This window comes from Alligator sinensis, unplaced genomic scaffold (genome assembly GCF_000455745.1).
Source record: "Alligator sinensis unplaced genomic scaffold, ASM45574v1 scaffold342_1, whole genome shotgun sequence".
Classification (NCBI taxonomy): Eukaryota; Metazoa; Chordata; order Crocodylia; family Alligatoridae; genus Alligator; species Alligator sinensis.
Window position 1 is genome coordinate 2,043,785 of NW_005842126.1, and position 18,578 is coordinate 2,062,362.

Below are 18,578 nucleotides of genomic sequence, written 5' to 3' on the forward strand. Positions count from 1 at the left end.
GCAGGGCTGGGTGAACTTCATCCTAGGGTACTGAAGCAACTGGCAAAGGAGATCTCAGAGCCCATGACAATGATCTTCACGAAGTTATGGGAGATGGGCCAGATACCATAGGACTGGAAAAGGGCCAGCATAATGTCCCTCTTTATAAAAAGTCAAAAAGGAGGACTCAGGGAATTACAGACCAGTTAGGCTCACCTCAGTACCTGGGATGTTACTGAAGCATATCCAAAGGAAGGCCATTTGCAAGCATCTAGAGGAGGAAGAGTTGATTGCAAACAGCCAGCATGGATTTACTAAGAACAATTGTGTCCACCAAATCTGATCTCCTTTAACAAAGTGACTCCTTGGGTGGATGAAGGGAATGATGTGGATCTAGTGTATCTGGACTTTAGCAAGACTTTTGACAAGGTCCCCCATGACCTTCTCATAAACAAAATGGAGAAGTGTGGGCAAGGCAAAAACAGCTACAACGTGAATAGATAACCAGCTAAAAAGCTGCCAACAAAGGGTAATTATTAATGGATCCGTGTCAGAATGGCAGGAGATTTTTAAGTGAAGTTCCACAGGGGTCTGTCCTGGGCCCATTGCTTTTCAGTTTGTTTGTTAATGGTTTGGATGCTGGAACAGAAAACTTCTTGAGCAAGTTTGCAGATGATACAAAACTGGGAAGGATAGCAAACAAGTTGAAGGATATGAGCACAATTCAGAAGGATCTTGACAGATTGGGCTAAACTGGGCTAAAGTTAACAGCATGAAGTTCAATGCAGACAAATGTAAGGTGCTCTACCTCAGGAGGAGTAATCAGAAACACAAATATAAAGTGTGTGACAGCTGGCTGGATGGCAGCACTATTGAAAAGGACTTGGGAGTCTTTTTTGGTAGATCACAGATTCACTATGAGTCTGCAGTGTGAAGCAGCCCCACAAAAGATGAATGCAGTTTTGGGCTGTATCAATGGAAACATTAGGTGCAGGACACAGGAGGTAATAGTGCCTCTCTATTTGGCACTAGTTAGTCCTTGTCTGGAGTACTGTGCACAGTTCTGAGCTATATGTTTTTAAACGGTTGTGTAGAATTTAGAGGGTCCGGAGGGTCCAGAGGCAGACAATAAGGATGATAAAGGGCTTGGAAAGCAAGTCATATGAGGAGAGGTTGAAGGAGCTAGGCACGTTCAGTTTGCTGAAAAGGTGCTTAAGAGGGGATATGATAGTAGTCCTCAAATACTTGAAGGACTGCCATAAAGAAGAGGGAAAGCACCTTTTTTCCTTGCTGCAGAAAGGAGGGTGCGGACCAATGACTTGAAGTTGCAGCAAAGTAAGCTTAGATTGAATATCTGGAAAAACATCTTCCCTGTTAGAATAGTGAGGCCCTGGAATAGACTGCCTAGGGAAGTTGTGGACTCTCTATCACTGGAGGTGTTCAAGAAGAGGTTGGACACTGGTTGAGGATTAGGTAGGTGTAACAATGCCTATGTTCTACTAGGGATATTTCCCATGCTTCTGGGCTTTGGTTGCCCCTTCCTCCCATTCTGCTACATGTCAGGGTGTTTTTAAGCCTTACTCAGAGACATTGGGTGTTGGCTACAGCCACGGCTGGGAACTTGGACAGGGGTGTGCCAATGCTGAGATGAAAGCCGGAGTTTCTTGGCTGGAGGTTCTTGCCCTTCTACTCAAGGTCAGACAGATTGCCATATTTGGGGTCAGGAAGAAATTTTATCACATGGTCAGATTGGTATGGACCGTGGGGATTTTTTGCCTTCCTCTGTAGTAGCGGGCATGGCTCTTTACCTGGATCTCTCAAACATATATTGACAGTACTTCATAGAAGCAGGATGTTGGCTGCCATGGTTCTCTTGCTTTACCTTTGGTAGGTTAGCATGTTAGTGCTGTGTTGTGTCAGGTTTGATGGTAGTGTTATGTAGAGTTTAGATTGTGAATTGTATAGAAGGATTTGGATTTGAATGATCCTGCCTCAGGCAGGAAGTTGGACTACATGAGCTCTGGGCCAGGGACAGAAATTACATATAAATAGGTATAAGTGATCAGAAAGTAGTTCAGATCTGTAACACAGCAGAAGTTCAATGCACACAAACCACTTTCAAAATGGCTAAAACCGTTTTAAGGATGGATGTAGTATCAGACTTAACTGAATTAGGTTAAATCAGTTTACTGAACTTCTGTCCCAGATGCCCTCCAGATTCAAGTTAACTCACAATCCCCCCAGCATTCCAGGATACTTTGCACCTCCCCCGCAAATCTCCCCTCACTGGGTGGGCAGACTAGCTTTGGCTCAAGCTGTCTGCTCCAGCTGAGCATGGAGGCATGCTCTAGTGCCCTCCAACTTCTGGCCTGGGCCACTGCAGGCATGTGGTTGCAAGTTTGAAATCAAAAGTGAATGCCTGTTCACTTGCTTATTGGTTCAATCTATGCAGTTTAGACTAACCTGCAAAGATTGAATTGATTCAGCCTCATGCTTTTTGACTGTCTGTGCTTATCCATGGAGGTCCCTTCCAGCCCTTCTTCTTTCTGATTCATGACCACAACAATGAATAGTTATGGCTGCAGCTTTGCAAAAGTCTCTTCTGGTCAGCCAGAGTGATCTTTTTTGGAAGGGCAAATGGAATCTTGATAATTTACCTTTTCAAACTGAAATGGTGAGATGTTTGTGCCTCAGCTGAGAAGTTTCCCCAACAATTTTGTAAGGCTGGTTTTAATTTATAATGTTAAATTAATCTAAATTGCATGTTCTAATCCTACCCTGCCTGGATGGATGGTAGCTCACTTTGGAACTTGTTCTTATCTTAATGTACCCCAAAGGCTATAGAGGCAGTGGCATGGATCCTTAATTTCAGTGGAAAAAATTCCCACTATTCTGTTGGGTAATCCAGTCTTGCCCAGAGCCACAAAAGTTGTTAGTGGAGGCAAGATTAAATTTGAGATTTTAATTCTTGACCCCTTCCTTGTTCCTGGAAAATTGCCAGTCTGATGTTTTGGGGCTGTAAAGATTGTTACATCATTATTAAAGCTTTGAAGTCTGAAAGGAATGCCTTAGGGAAGACTTCACCAATTACTGAAATGTAACCCTATTGAAGGTTAAGCTCAGCATTTGTTTAAAAATGCCCAGTGGCGATATGGTGTTAATACCAAGGGATATTTTGGGTAGGTAGCATGTGAAGATTGGACTGTAGTAGTATCCCTGTGGTTAACATTCCTACTGTTACAAGAAGTTCCATGGGATACGCAATAACCACATACTTTCAGGACCTGAGTTTCATGTCTCATGAGACAGGCATTTGTTTGTTTTGTAATATTTTGGAATAAAGACATGCTTACTCTTGTAAAGAGGATAAAATGTAATTTTATTTTCCCCTGAGGATTTATGTGCTAGCTAGTTTTTGCTGAGCAAGACATGTTCAGAGGAAGCAGCTTTTTAACTTGAGGGCTGCTTTTCTAGAAATTGGTGCTCAGAAAGCAACTGTGAACTCCAACAGTTAGCAGCAGTAGAGTTTTTTTACTTCTTGTCATGTATTACAAGCAAAATCTGTAGACATTATTTGGAGGCAAAGGAAGAAAATAAGGAAACTGATAACTAGAACCAGATAGTTCTTCAAGCTGGCTAGAAATCTGTCAAATCATAATGCTGACATGTCCTCAGATTTCCTGGACTCAGGATTTGCAGGGAGTGCAGTTGTGGCTGGCATCTGCCCCTGGAGTACAAGTGTTGGTTTCTTGGTGCTTTTCTTTGGTTACTAGTAAATGGAGAAGCTGCATCTAAGCTTGAATTTTGCTTTTGGTGTAATTTTGTTTTGGCTAGAAGTAACCAGGTGTGGTTACTTTTTTTAAAGGAGTTATTTTGTTCTTTCTTTACTTGGGAGCCATTCAAGTCTCCTCCATCATGCTTCATTTCAGGAGTGTTACTTTTTTTGTTGTTGCTTTTAAGACCTTTAGATCCCTGCAAATCAGCTATAGCAGATGGACTGGATAGAACTGATAGGGTGAGGAAGTACTGTAAGCACACTTTGTACTTCTGCACAGATCATTTGCTTTTTCTCCATAGATAGCAGAGAACTGTTTCTACCAGGCTGGAAAGTGGAATTCCCCAAGGCTTGCATAAGCTTTACTAGATGAGTCTCAGGACATGTATGGATGTTCATGCAGACCAACAGTTACAGGCAACTTGGCCAAGAGTGTTTCTTAATGACTGATAGATCCTTTCTGGATTTTCTACATGACGCATTTCCCATTATTTCACCACCTTGCATCTTGCTAGATAGTCTTTTGGGGGTTTTTTTGGTGCAATGAAGCTTTATGTGTTACTTTTCATTAGGACTTGAAAGAATGATATCATGAGTAGCTTTCAGTGTACAACTTAAGCAATGACCTGAGTCTGATGAAGATCAGGCCAAGTCTGTACTAGACATTTTTTTCTGGTATAGCAATGTGAAGTTAGGGAGTATGGCTTTTAAGGACATCTTTATCCTAGTAAAGGCAAATTTTATTGGCATAAAAGTATATTTGCTGGTGCAGCTTATTGCCATCCACCAAGTAGGATTTACTTGGTCTTATTCTGCTTCCCAGTTCCTGTTCCAGATAATGAAGACTTGTTCAACAGCTGTTGTTCCTTTTATTATTATTTTATAAATATTCTATAACAGTTTCTTTTCCATGAAAAGCAGACAGTAATCATCATTTTTCAAGGGTTCTGTGATCTCGCTGAAAAGTAACTTCATTTCATACACCATTGAATTGCATACGTCCAGACTTTCTGTGCTTACTCCTAGCAGGTAATCTGTCTTGCTAAGACCTGACTTACAGCTACCTGATATTTAATACTTTAAGTATGGGCTGATTTATGTTAGTTTTTGAGCTCTTCTGCTGCTTAAATTCACCAGCAACAGGCTGTTAAAAAACAAAGCAAAACAAAACTTTCTAATTTACATTGGTATTTGTATATTTCTACATTTCTGCAAAACTGGTATGAATGCTTGCAACCTGATAAAAGCGATTTTCTTTATTGGTAGCTCAGAAATGGTAGCAATAATTAATTCATATATGAAATAGAAAGTGTTGAGATTACACAGTGGTTTAATATTTCAGCTTCACAAATTTGATGCTGTCACATTGCTTTGGAAGTTTACTGTCTGTTTCCTGCAGACCAGCTTACAGTTAACCAACTTTTCTTCTCCCTCAGAGCAGTCTGCTTTTAATTTCGGGTATGTGGTATATGTTCGTGCAGATCTGGAACTGAGCACATACTGAGAAGCAGGCCCTGCATGCTTGCTCCCAGTTAACCAGGGCCAAATACCAGAAATAAGGCAATTTAGCTAGTTTAGAGTAGCCCTTTATATGTGCCCTGATGCTGTTCTCTGGCTCTTATCTTTGGAAAGCTTCTGTATGCACTCTCAGGACTGCTGTAAGATGGCTGCATTGCCTTATTTCTAGGACCTGGCATTCACTTAATGCAGTGGTTCTCAACTTTTTGAGACTCGTGGCACCCTTCAATACTCATGGCATCCCTTATTAGATTCACCTTGGAAAATGTCACCTCTTAACTTTCACTTGATTTTTGACCACAGAAAGATAGATAATAGAGCAATTTTCTGTTGCAAAGAACTCAAAAACCACAACAGGTCAGAATGGTTTAAATGCTAGGAATTCTTACTTGAAATCTCTGGGCTTGTCTTGTGAAACACATTCACACACTTAATAGTGTTAACATTGTAAGACACCATATGACACCGCTGAAAGGATCTTAAGGCACCCCAACATGCTGGGGTACCCTGGTTGAGAATTGACTTAATGGCTAGGGACAGAAGTTACACATAAACCGGTTTAAGTGATCAGAAACTGGTTTAAACCTGTAATAGAACAGAAGATCCTTGCACATAAACCAGTTTCAAAATGGCTGAAACCAGTTTGAGATAAACCTGGCTGAATGTAGCCTCAATCAGGCTTAACCGATTGAGATCAAACTGGTTTATGGAACTTGTGTCCCAGACCCCTTCCTGGTTTAAGTTAAATTAGAGTCCTCCAGTATCCCAGCATGATCTGCAGCCAAGGGCTGGGCTGGGCTCTCTGTTCCAGCAAAGCAGGGTTGGCCTTACCCCCTCATCCCCCTAGCTGGAGCACTATCACTGCTCTGGCTAGCTGAGAAAGGGGTGGGGGTGGGAAGCCCTGCTCTGGAGAGCTGCCAGGTCTGCCTGGCAAGGCTACAGCAGCCCTTGCCAGGTGTACTCAGCTCCTCACCTATGTTACTGCTCCAGTGGCAGGAGCAGGGGCAGAGCCAGAGGGGAAGCAGGGATTTAATTCCCACCATTGCGGGGGGTGAGGTGGGGTGTGGGCACTGATAGGCTCCACTTGTGTACCAGGAGCTGTGGTGGCCAGACACCAGTAGCCTGAGGGGAAGGGGAGGTTTAATCCTGCCATTGCAGGCAGTGGGGAGGGGGCACCAACAACCTATCATCAAAATAAGGATAAATACAGATTTTGATATGTATTTTTTCCATATCTGCAACAAAATGAAAGAAATGCACAAAAATCAGATGCACAAATATAGCATGGGGAATGACTCACTACATTATGCAGAAAAGGATCTAGGGGTTATAACATGTCACAATTGAACATGAATCAATGTTCCACTATTTAAACAAGCCAAAGCTATATTATGATGTATTATAAAGGAGTATCATGTAAAAGATATTCAGAGTAATTGTTTTACTCTCTTCAGCAGTGTCAAAATCTCAGATGGAATTTTGAGTACTGAGCTTCAAAAAAGACATGCCCAAATTGGAGAGGGCCCGTGAAAAAGAAAAAAAATTTCAGAGGTCTAGAAAACATGACCTATGAGGAAAGATTGAAAGAACTGGTTTTGTTTAGTCTAAAGAGATGGAAGAGGGGAGACATGATAGCAGTCTTCAAATATGAAAAAGGTTATTGCAGAAAGGAAGGTTAATCTGCCCTCTGTGTCTAATAGGGATAAAACAAGAAGAAACAGCTTGAATTGCAACAAGAGATATTAGGTTAAGATATGATGGCTAAATACAGATAGTCAAAAAGCCCAAGGCTGAATCCCAAGGCCCAAGGTTAGTCTGAACTGCATAGATTGATCCAATAAGCAAGTGAACAGGCATTCACTTTTAATTCTGGACATACAGCCACATGCCTGCAGTAGCCAAAGCCGGAAATCAAGAGGCACTAGAGCACACCTCCCTGTTGGGCTGGAGCAGACAGCTTGGACCAATGCTAGCTTTCCCACCCTGCAAGGGGTAGGGGATTGTGGGGGAGGTGCAAAGCATCCTGGGATGCTGGGGGGGACACTGAGAGTTAACTTGAATCTGAAGGGGAGCTGGGACAGAAGTTCAATAAGCTGATGTAACCTAAATCAGTTCAGTCTGATACTGCATCCATCCAGGTTTATTTTAAACTGGTTTTGGCCATTTTGTTTTGTTACAGAATTGAACCAGTTTCTGATCACTTATACCAATTTATGTGTAAATTCTGTCCCTAGCCTAAGGGAAACTTTCTCTTAATTCTTTTCATGATAGTTAAGCTTTGGAAAATATAAACTAAGGAGCTTGTGCATCTCATTTCTTGGAGGTTCTTAAGAAGGAGCTAGACAAATATCTGTTAGAGATTATTTTGGTATAGTTGATCCTGCCTTTGGGGCAAGGTGATGGACTAAATGACTTTTGTAAGTCCTTCCCTTTCTGTTTTTTTTTCTATGCTTCTATCGGAATGTTTTTCAGTGGCTGGTGAATGTTCAGTGCAGATAAAGGCATGCCTAGCTCATGATTGCTTTTCACCCTCACTTCTCACATAAGTACTGCTTCAGTTGCATTTCTCCTGTTAAGGGTAAAAGTCACCATTGTTTTGTGGTTGGTGGTTGTTTTTTTTGGGGGGGTGGGGTTTGCTTGTTTTTAAAACTCTACTCCTTATGTCCACTGTTACCTCTTTTCTTTTGGTTCTGGGCAATGGGAAAAAGCCTTGATATAGGGATGAGAGGTGGTCGTAGTACTAACAGGTATAAAGGGTAGATTAGAAATCAGAGGACTTTTGGGGGAGCTATAGCTATAGTTTCATATAAATTGAATAACTGTATCAAAGATTGTACCTTAACTCACCTGTATAGCGTGTATTCATGACCAAACTGTGGACACATTCCTTGGGTTTTGCAGTATTCCACATCTCTACATTTTAGAGTGCTTTAGGGCTTACCCTAAATTTAATCAGGTCTAATTAAATTTCTATTCAGATGCATGTCTGATAAAACATTGTTAGATACAAATGCATTTCTAGAAAACTTGTCCTGATACAATTAAAATGAAAGTTCAAAGGAAGGTTCATTTAACTGCAAAAAATATAAAAAGTGTAAAAAAGATGATGAATTTATTCATGCCACATTTAGATTCCATTAAGTATTATTGTCATTAGCATTCATGTTTTTTTAAAGGATAAAAGCTTTTATAACACTGCTGCTATGCTAACTGCATTTCTGAAGAACAATTTTTGTGGTAGGCTTTTGTTAATCTGAACAAGGCTTATTAAATAATAACTGTAGGGTGGTGGTGTATGTTTTCATCATGTAATTCTCAAAAACATGAAGCAAATACATTAATGCACCAGTTTTAGTGATTTTCATGTTTGTGATGGGTTTTGTGGAACAGCACAGCATATTTAGGGTTATTAATGAAAACTGACTGAAAATGTAGTGTAACTTTACTGCTTAAATACATTTGGAAGCAAAAGTTCTCAGTGTGTATGAACTTCTTTATTCTCTAGGCATCTTTAAAACTTTCAAAATGTAAAATTAAGCTAATACTTACTATGAAATATATTCTATTTAACTTTTTTTTCCACCTCCAGTTACAGTCCCAGAAGATCTTACAAAATGCTAAAGCTATGAATAACATTAAAATGCCATTTAATGTGTCAGGGGAAAAATTTGTTTATTTTTTCCTAACTAAAAAGACTTGAGTGAAAGCTTTTCCCTCTGCAGTTCTTACAAGTTTTCAAGTAGGTGGAGAAGGCTGTTTCTAGCAGCAGATGATACCAGATGCTCAGTTGTCTAGGGATGTAAACTTTAGTTACTGGAGACTAGTCTTATCACTTTGCCTTGAGGCAATAGGTTGTGTGTGTAAGGCCATATGACTAGTGAGTTTTTTTGTTAATTTTTCAGGGTTGTGGAGTTTCACAAAACAGTGCATGATATTTTTGCAGAAAATACAAGCAATATGATAAAATGAATGGGCTTCTGTTAAAGTTTTGGCAATTATTTTTTTTCTCACCGCTGGAAGAGCAGAAGTTTCGCAAGCATGTAGCTGGCAACAGCCCTCTCTTAATAAATGCATGTAACTAGCTTTTGAGCAACATTCATTTAATGGTAAAAACAGGTGTAACAAGCAGAGTTGGCACCCTGGGCAAGCCCTATGGGAAAGCCATGGGGGATGGGAATAGTGTGCACACATTCTGAGCAGGGGGCAACAGTCTTACTCATGGTGGGAACTCCTAAGCAGTCCCTAGCTGAGCTGTGGTTGCTACTGCTATGTGCTCTGCCTGCCTCAACTATTGCTTTTAAAGCAGCAGCAGTTTCCGGGAATTGTTTTGGTGTTCCTGGGTAAGACATGGGTTGCTCCTGTGTCTGGGATACAGATTCCATTGGGCTGGGGGTGTGATTCCTGTGCCCTTTCTAACTTGGTGCCCAGGATAGGTTAGTGCCCTTTTTTTCCAGCTCTAATTACACTACTGTGTTGAAGAAGAGATGGGAAATGGTATTTTCAAATAGGTTATTCTTGCAAGTCTACTACTGATTAAAATGACTCCATAAATTACTGAGGTCTGCAATTTCTTGTAATCCTTGCTGTAACGTTAAATAATTGAGACTTTTGTACAAATAAGACAAGACGGTATCTACAATTACATTTGACATATAAGATAAGATTATTCCTAACATTGCTGCTAATTATTTCAAAACTTGTTCCTTTGGGGGATCTTAGCCCTTTCCTCTGCTTATATGGTGTTGGGCATGGTTGGAGACAAGGTAGTGAACAAGATAGCCAGTGTCCTGTTTTATTTGGCAGTTATTGTGCTGTTCAGGGCATGAATAATGTTGTTCTTAAACTTGACCTGTAATTAAATAAGCAAATGTATCCATTTTACAGTTATGAGATGAATTCTCTTAAGCAGTAGGAAGAGAGGCACTGGGCACGGACTTGACTTCCAACATGACTTTTTTTTGTTAGCAGGTTCAGAAATCCGCATATCAGACATTTTCAGCTTTAGAAGTGCAGCATTGCTGACTGCACTCTTGGAGTATTACTTTCCCCTAAGTTACCCTACAGGACCTAACCTCCAGAGGTTAAGTAAAAAGCCTGAACTTCCTCCAAACAGCGTGTGGTTAACAGAAGCAGCAATTGATCTTTGATTGGAGTGCATTTCTGAAAAATGTCATGACATTATCCTATCCTATCCCAGGGATAATAGCAAAACTTTTGAATATGTATGTTGCTGGAGAAAACAGCAGTCCACTACACAGATGGCTTTGGTGTACCAGAAGCCTGCAGCACAGTGTGAAGCAGTTCTCACTGCATTTTTGGACCCAGTTCTAAGGGGAAAACAGTAATAGGTCTGGACCAATGGAACTAATTTAAAATGTTGAATTTCCTTCTCTGTTTGTTTGGTTTTGTGTTTTTTTTCCCAACTACAACTAGAATGGTATAAGACTGTAAAATTATATATTAAACTAGCAGTTCTTTGTAAAGTTTTATTAGCCCTAAACTAGGGTTTCTGCCCTATTTTGTCAATGAAGCAAATGCTTTATTTCAATGCTTTTTATATACTATTAATGCTGAAAAGTAGCTTTGTTTCCAGATGAGTGAATCAAAATGTTATTTAAAAGGTTGAAAGGATTTTAACTATTTGATCTTTGTATTTTCAGGTTCCCACTAGGTGGCAAGGTAGTGCCAGGGCTAAGGAATCATATAAATTAATATTTACATCAATATTTAATTTGGCAAAAGCAAACAGTTCAAGCTTGAAAATATTCAATCCAGTTTTAATATTAAGGGTTTGAAAGACAGTTTTAATTGATCATTCCAGGCAGATATTAAATAGATGTCTAAGTGTTTTTGGTTCACAAAAAATGTACTATGGTTTACATGAGTGGCACGAATGGAAATTTATACCTGTATCTCAGCTCCCTCAATCATATATCCCTCTGCCACAGTTGTGGTAAATAAAGGCCAACCAGAGACTATTAAGACTTCCAGGTTAGTACTTTTGTATGTTAGCACAGAGCAGCAATATTCTGGGAAGTGTGTTAGATCTCTTGTATTAACATAGTTAAAAAAAAAAAAGTAGCATAAATCTTGAATTTGTCAGGTATTTCATTAATGGAGGACCAAACTTAAATCAATTCCATTCAATTTAGTAAAGCCTACAATGATAGTTGTTCCTTTTATGAACAAATGAAGAATTCTCACTGTTTTATCACAAATGCTGTGTAAAATCCCTATCCTTTGTGTGGTTACTATGCAATTCAAAGAAATCAACTTTAAGGAAAATAATTTTTTTAATTTAATATTTTAGGAAAGCCCAAGAAGAAAACAAGAAAGTGGTTTTAGCTGGATGTGTCCCACAAGCCCAACCTCGTCAGGACTACCTAAAAGGCCTAAGCATCATAGGGGTAAGAATATGCATCAACTAAAGATCTGTTAAAATATTCGTTTTCTTGCCTTAAAAAGGTGAATGGTTACTCAATAGCGATCTACTCACCAGTTGGTAAGGCTCAGGGGAATGTCCTACACTCAGAAATCAGAGCCTATATCCACAGAATAATAATGTCCACAGGTACCCCAGCTAGCCCTGTTGAGAAGCAGGAAGTATAGGCTTGGGTGGGGAGCATCACTAATGTATCTGTATTGCCACAAACCTCACTGTGTTCTGCGGTGGTCATGGGTTGTTATCCATATTTCCTTGAGTTTACTGATATAGCATGTATAGTCTCTACATATAGGTAGGGACCTACTTAATTCAGGGTTTTATGGTTTTTGTGATTGATGGTAAATGTTCAATTGGCCTTGATTTCTTGTGAAATCAACCTAACCCCCCTCCCCGAACATATTATTCATATAATACTCTGCTTGACTGTTTTAGAATCCCCCCATCTTTACCATGATACTTAGACAATGCAGCAATCCCTGCAGCCACTCTCATGTGCTTGAGATTTGCTGACTGTCTGCAGTGATGGAGAGGCCTCTCTACCAGTGTGCGGCAAGGGGTGGGGATGCCGGGAAATGCCTGCAAAATCGGCCCTTTGTGCCACAAGCAAGCTGCAGAAACGACTATGTCTTGCCACGAGTTAAGGTACATATAGGTAATGCCAAAGTGTGTTCAGTCTTATCCTTATGTTTATATGAATTGTGATATTTCACATAAATGTGTTTCTTATAAGTTATACTAGGGCTAGGATTGTATAACAGATTTTATACCTGGGAGAGGCTCGAAGGATAAATGGCTAAAGAAAGGCAATCACTGACAAACGTTAGCCAACATGGGTGGGCTAAATTGCCAAGCAAGGCTATATCTAGGCAAGGCATCCTTGTCTGAAAGACAAGACAAGGATGCCTTTACATTTTTAAAGGACCCTATGAAAGTAACACCTGGCTATTCAGGCTATACTGAGGAAGACATTTTTAATAGTGGGGAAATTAAGTGAGAGACAATATCTTTAAGATACCGGATTACTAACCTTCATGTCTGAAAGGAATCAAATATTCTCTGGCTTGTAATTGGACTTGGAAAGACCTCTAGACTGGTAAACGTGAACCTTTGTGGGGGCATAATGTGGGGCTTCCCAAGAATCCTATGGCTGATGCATATGAATGATCAGATAAGCTGTATTAAGCCTTGCCAAGAGAGCAGGTCTTTGTCTTTAAGTTTTCCCGGGTATAGGGAAAAGTTTCAGATCTTCAGTATCTTCAGATGGAGTATTCTGAAGAGGAGGAGGAGGAGTGGTAGGGGGCCCTGGCAGAAAGGTCAGAGGCAGGGGCTGTTTTTTAACCTGTTCAGGTAGATAAAAGCTGCCTTCTGGGGTATGAGATGCAGGGTAAATCCAAATTATTGCTCTGATATTCTCTTTTGTTTGTTTATTCTTTTATCTGTCTGTTGCAGTATATGGTTACTGATTTCCTATGTTTCCTCTTGTATTTATAATTTTTTGGTTATCTTTCATAATTTACTTATTGTCAAGGTAAGCATGATTTCAGAGTATGTCACTATACAAGCAGGTCTCGTCTCTGAAAGCGGGGGTGCATTTATTCTGAGTGCATAACCAGACAAGGGTGTGATTCTTCTGGCTAGCAAAATACTGTCTGCTTTGGTTAAGACCTAAATGAAGCAAGTAATTTTGAGGCACTATAGGTCAGGGAGGTCACCTTTAGAGCATCTCATTCTGTTCTTAGTGGTCAGGCAGCAGGGGTGGGGGGGTTGAGGATCCCTGAAGGTAGGAGAACACCTCAGATGTGTGACTCAAAGGCACCCTGGCCACACCTGAGGTCAGGGTGTGTCATAGGTATGTCTTTCAGTACCTCGGCTGGCTTGGGTATCTCTGCATGGCAGTCCATTTGCCATAAAGACACCTACAGATTCTTCAGAAAACTTTTCAGGGCTGGCAGCTGGGGTCCACTCTTTTTTTGTGCAGGGAGAAACAAAGTTCAGTATCTCTTTAAAATCATCTTGTCTTGGGTTTACTCTGGCCTGATGGAAAAAGCATTTTTGCATATACTCTGCACAGAATTTCAGGTTAGTACCCCATGTGACCCATAGAGGGTGAAGAAGAGGGTTTTTCTCTCTTTTAAAATGTAGTTTCATTGTGTAAATATGAAGCATTCTAATATGTCAACATACACATAAAAGAATACACAACTGACTATAGTCTATAAATTAGACCAGGGTCGGCAACCCCAAAAACATGTGCCAGAACATGGCATACAAGGCCATTTTGCTCAGCATGCCAGTCCAGGCTCTGGACAGCTGACTTTGGCCATGGAGCCCAGGTTGCTTGTAGCAGGCAGCGGTGAGGCTGCAAGCCCAGCTGCCCAGAGCCTGGCCCAGCCATGGCAGGCAGCCAGGAGGCAGCAAACAGCTGTACCAGGCTTTGTTGCCCCAGCTGGGTTCTGTGGTGGTAGCAGCTGCATGTATGCCTCGGCACATGGCTGGGAAGGGGCCTGAGGCAGTGGAACCCCAGGCCCTTGCCCTCCATGCACCCCAAGGTGCACATGCAGCTGCCAGTGCCACAGAGCTAGTGCTGGGGCTCCAGACCCTGGTGCAGCTGTTTGCAGGCTCTTGGTTGCATGCTGCAACTGCCCAGAGCCCAGGCCAGCTATGGCAGGCAGCTAGAAGGCTGCAGACAGCTGCGCTGGGCTGTGGCCAGGCTGCATGGTGGTGGTGGCTGCATGCACGCCTTGGAGAAGACAGTGGGGGAGGGGCTGGGGTTGCACTATCCCAGGCCCCTTCATGGCTGTGCTCCCTGAGGCTCATGTACAGCTAAGCTGGTACCATGGAGCCTGGCCAAGCCTCTCGATTTTGGTGCAGCTGTTTGCAGCTTCCTGTCTGTCTGCTACAGCTGACCTAGGCTGTGGGGAGCTGCAGCAGGTAGTGGGCAGGCTACAAATTGCTATACCAGGCTCTGAAGCCCTGGCGTTGGCTCCGTGGCAGTGGAGGGTGAACCCGTGCCTCGTGGTGCAGGGCAGGGAAAGAGCCAGGGCAACGCAATCATGGGCCCTTCCCCACTGTCCATGTGGAGGTGCACGTGCATCCACTGCCAGCAGTGTGGATTGGGTCTCTCATAGCTTTACTGCTGCCTGCCTATGGCATGCAAGTGGGTCGAGGTTGGGGTGTTTTTGGCACTCTGGACAAAAACGTTTCTGACCCCTGAATTAAACCGATGCACCTGTTTTTTCTTTGAGTGTATTTGTTTACTTCCCACCTTCACCTAAGGGTGGCTGGAAAGAATGGCTTTGTTGGCAGTCCCTCAATACAAGTATGACAGCCTTCTCATGTTTGATTGCAAATGTGGCAAATAGTTCCAGGAAGAAGTAGATCCTAGTGAGGTTGGGTCACAGTTCGTTCTTTTGTCTCTCTCATCTATCCACCTTCATACTAATATGTTTGCTCAAAATGATCGATGCCTTGTCTTGTATCACAGTACCACTGGGGAATAATTCAGTGCTCAAGTCTCCCAGGTATAGACGATAATATACATTTCTTCAGATTGGCCTTCAAGGTGTCCTTGAATCTCTCTTTCTCATGTCTAGATTGGTTACCATTGGTGAGTTGGGATCATGGGACTTGATTTTAACATTCTTACAACATATCGTGTTCAACAGAGTGGGTGCCGTATAAAAATGCTTTCAGTGCTGGCAATATTTGCTTAAGCCAAAATGCTGGCTTTCATCCTTCTGTTTTTCCAATTGATATGGAGGGTTTCTAAAGACATTGTTGATAATTAACATTCTGAAGTTCCTAGGCTTTCCTGATTCATCATCCAAGTTTCACACCCATAGAACAAAGTAGGGATGACAACGGCATTGTAGACGAGTTGTTTGGTTTGTGTTCTGATGTCATGATCATCAAAGACAGGATTTCAGAGATGTCCAAAGGCAACAGTGGCAGATTTTATCTGGTGCTGAATATCATTGTTTATGTTACCCAAGTAGGAGAATATCATTGTTTGTTACCTTTTCATGAAGTTGACAATGAGTTCAAATATTTCATATACTTCACAGAAGCAATCAAGAGTGACCTGGAGTTTTTCAGTAGAGTGAGCACGCACGACATAAAAAACATTATATTGAAGATTGTTATGGAGGTGCTGGTTATCTTAGATTTGGAATGTAACCAATTGATTTTTAAAGAGATTCTTATCCATGAGATATTAGATGCTGACTCCAGATGGAAGTATATCAGCAATGAGATGTGGAATAGCTGCTGTATGAATAGAGAAGAGTGTTGGTATAATCGCATATCCTTGCTCGATGCCAGGTCTCATAGCGAAGGGATCCATTTCTGAGCCATTGCTTATGATGGTTGCTATCATGTTGTCACGGAGGAATCTGATAATGGTAACAACATTTTGGCAGACCTCCAGATTTTATCAGGATCTTCCATAGGGCCTCTCTGTTGATAGAATCAGAGGCCTTAGTTAGGTCAACAAAGGCCATGTAAAGATCTTGGTGTGGCTCGTGTTATTTCTCCTGTAGCTGCATAGGGACAAAGATTATAGCTATTGTACCTGTGAACAGTCTGAAACCACACTGGGACTCACTTAGAATCTCCTCAGCAAGAAAAGTAAGTTTATTGAGGAGAATGCAGGTGAGAATATTTCCACTTATAAACAGGAGTGTAGTGCTACAATAATTGCTACCATCCCCCTCCTTGAATATAATGTCGATTCTGGCATCTCTCAGGTCACTGGGAATCAGTTCGTGTTTCCAGATTTTCATAATGACAATGTGTAGCTGGTGAGAGGGCTTTTTTCTACCTTGTAAATTTCAGCTGGTCTTCCATCGGGACCACGTGCTTTGTTCTTCATCTGCGTAATGGTTATCAAGGTGTCTTGCTAAGTTGGTGTATCTGTGAGGTAGTCCTTAACAGGGTGTCGTGGAATAGATTTGGTATTGTTTTTAACATTTGAATCTCAGTTGAGGAGCTCCTGAAAGAGCTTCTGCTACTGTGCATTGTTGGTGGGAGCTGTCTTTTAAGGGGTGTTGTTCCATCCTTGCACCTCAGTGCACCAGTTCCTTGTGTGCTTGGCCCATAAATATCTTTGATTACACTGAACCTTTACTTGAAACAAGAAAAAGATCTAATTCATCAAATACTCAGAGGTGTTAAACAGTTAGCATGACTGAAACAGATGGCAAAGACAAAAATTTCAGAAGTTGTGGTGTTTACAGTGTTTTTTGCATCATTGTGCAATTACATTAAGATAGCTACACATGCAAAGTGGCTCACACAATAAAAAGCTCCAACCAGCCATAAAATTAGATCTTGAAAATGGGTACTAACTTTATAGCTGGTTGCTATCAAACTTTAATTTTCACATATAGCAGGGTCTCTCCTATAGCTGGGAGCCCTGTCAGCTGGCAGGGCTCCTAACTGCTAGGGTGCACCATGCCCGGCATAAAACCCCTGAGCCCTCACAAGCGCTTCCAACACAGCCTGGGTCAAGAGTCTGTCAGTTGTGGGGTCTCTTGGCCCTGGTTACATGTGGCCCCTACATTTGGGAGCCTCCTTAAGAAAGGGGGCTCCCAGCTATGGATGCCCACTTCTTGCCAGTGCAGGAGGAGTCCAGGATCAGGTTTTCCTTACACCTGCAATAAGGCATAATTGAATCTAATGCAGAATCCCACAATCGTGAATCCTGTCATGCATGTGTAGAGGTGGCCTTGGAATGGAAAAATTACAACTAAATCAGTTTCGATAACTGTCATGAAGTGTTCTTAGTATTTCATGGTTTTCTGTAATCAATCGGTACACATTTCATGGTTTTTTGTGTCTCATAGGTTTTCTGTACTTACGTGTTTGAATGAAAGCTAGATGACTTTTTAGAAAATTTTGGACTGTTGTTGGATTCAGTATTGAAACTAAAGGTTGAAGATGTGTGACCTCCTTTATACACGTCAGAGCAGAGAATTAGGTTCTGTCTGGCATTAAAAATCTACAAAAATCTTTTTACCCTGATTTGCTAGGATGGAAAAAAAACAAAGCTAATATTTTAACTTTGCTAAAAAGTCACTTTCACTGGGTGAGTAGCAAGTGTGCTGCAGCTGATGAATGTTATTAAGTCAAGGGGGAACTCGAGCATGTTACTAAACTTCTAAATCAGAATTCATAGATTCATAGATTGTAGAGTTGGAAGGGACCACAATGGATCATTGTGTCCGACCCCCTGCCCCTGGCAGGAAAGAGGACCGAGGTCCGATGATCCCAGCCAGGTGACTATCTAGCCTCCTCTTGAAGACCTCCAAGCTAGGTGATAGCACCACCTCTCTTGGAAGCCCATTCCAGATCCTGGCCACCCTTACTGTGAAAAATTTCTTCCTAATATCTAACCTAAATCCACTCTCAACTAGTTTACACCCGTTATTCCTAGTCACTCCCTGGGGCGCCTTAGTAAACAGCTCTTTCCATATTCCCCGTTGACCTCCCCTAATAAATTTATAGGTGGCCACAAGATCTCCCCTCAGCCATCTCTTGTGAAGGCTGAAGAGATTCAGCTCTCTTAACCTCCCCCCATAGGGTCTATCAGGAAGGCCACTAATCATGCGAGTGGCCCTCCTCTGGACCCTCTCAAGATTCCCTGCGTCCCTCTTGAAGTGCGGCGCCCAAAACTGGACACAGTACTCCAACTGCAGCCTGACAAGTGCCGCATAGAGGGGGAGCATCACCTCCTTTGATCTATTAGTCATGCACCTGCTAATACACAACAAGGTGCAATTGGCCTTGTTGATGGCCTCGTTACGCTGCTGGCTCATGTTCATCTTGGAGTCAGTTATGACTCCAAGATCCCTCTCTGCCTCC

At 41.7% G+C, this 18,578-nt stretch overlaps 1 protein-coding gene across 3 annotated transcripts in view; it reads left to right on the plus strand.

The window, feature by feature from the left end:
- The window catches only part of CDKAL1 (CDK5 regulatory subunit associated protein 1 like 1), a 463,104-nt gene that overhangs the window by 208,200 nt on the left and 236,326 nt on the right, over positions 1 to 18,578 (plus strand). For all 3 annotated transcript variants that reach the window (XM_025205731.1, XM_006024966.2, XM_025205732.1), the window contains one exon: positions 11,583 to 11,679. In XM_025205731.1, coding sequence (XP_025061516.1) covers positions 11,583 to 11,679 — 97 coding nt within the window. The remainder of the gene's footprint in view (positions 1 to 11,582; positions 11,680 to 18,578) is intronic.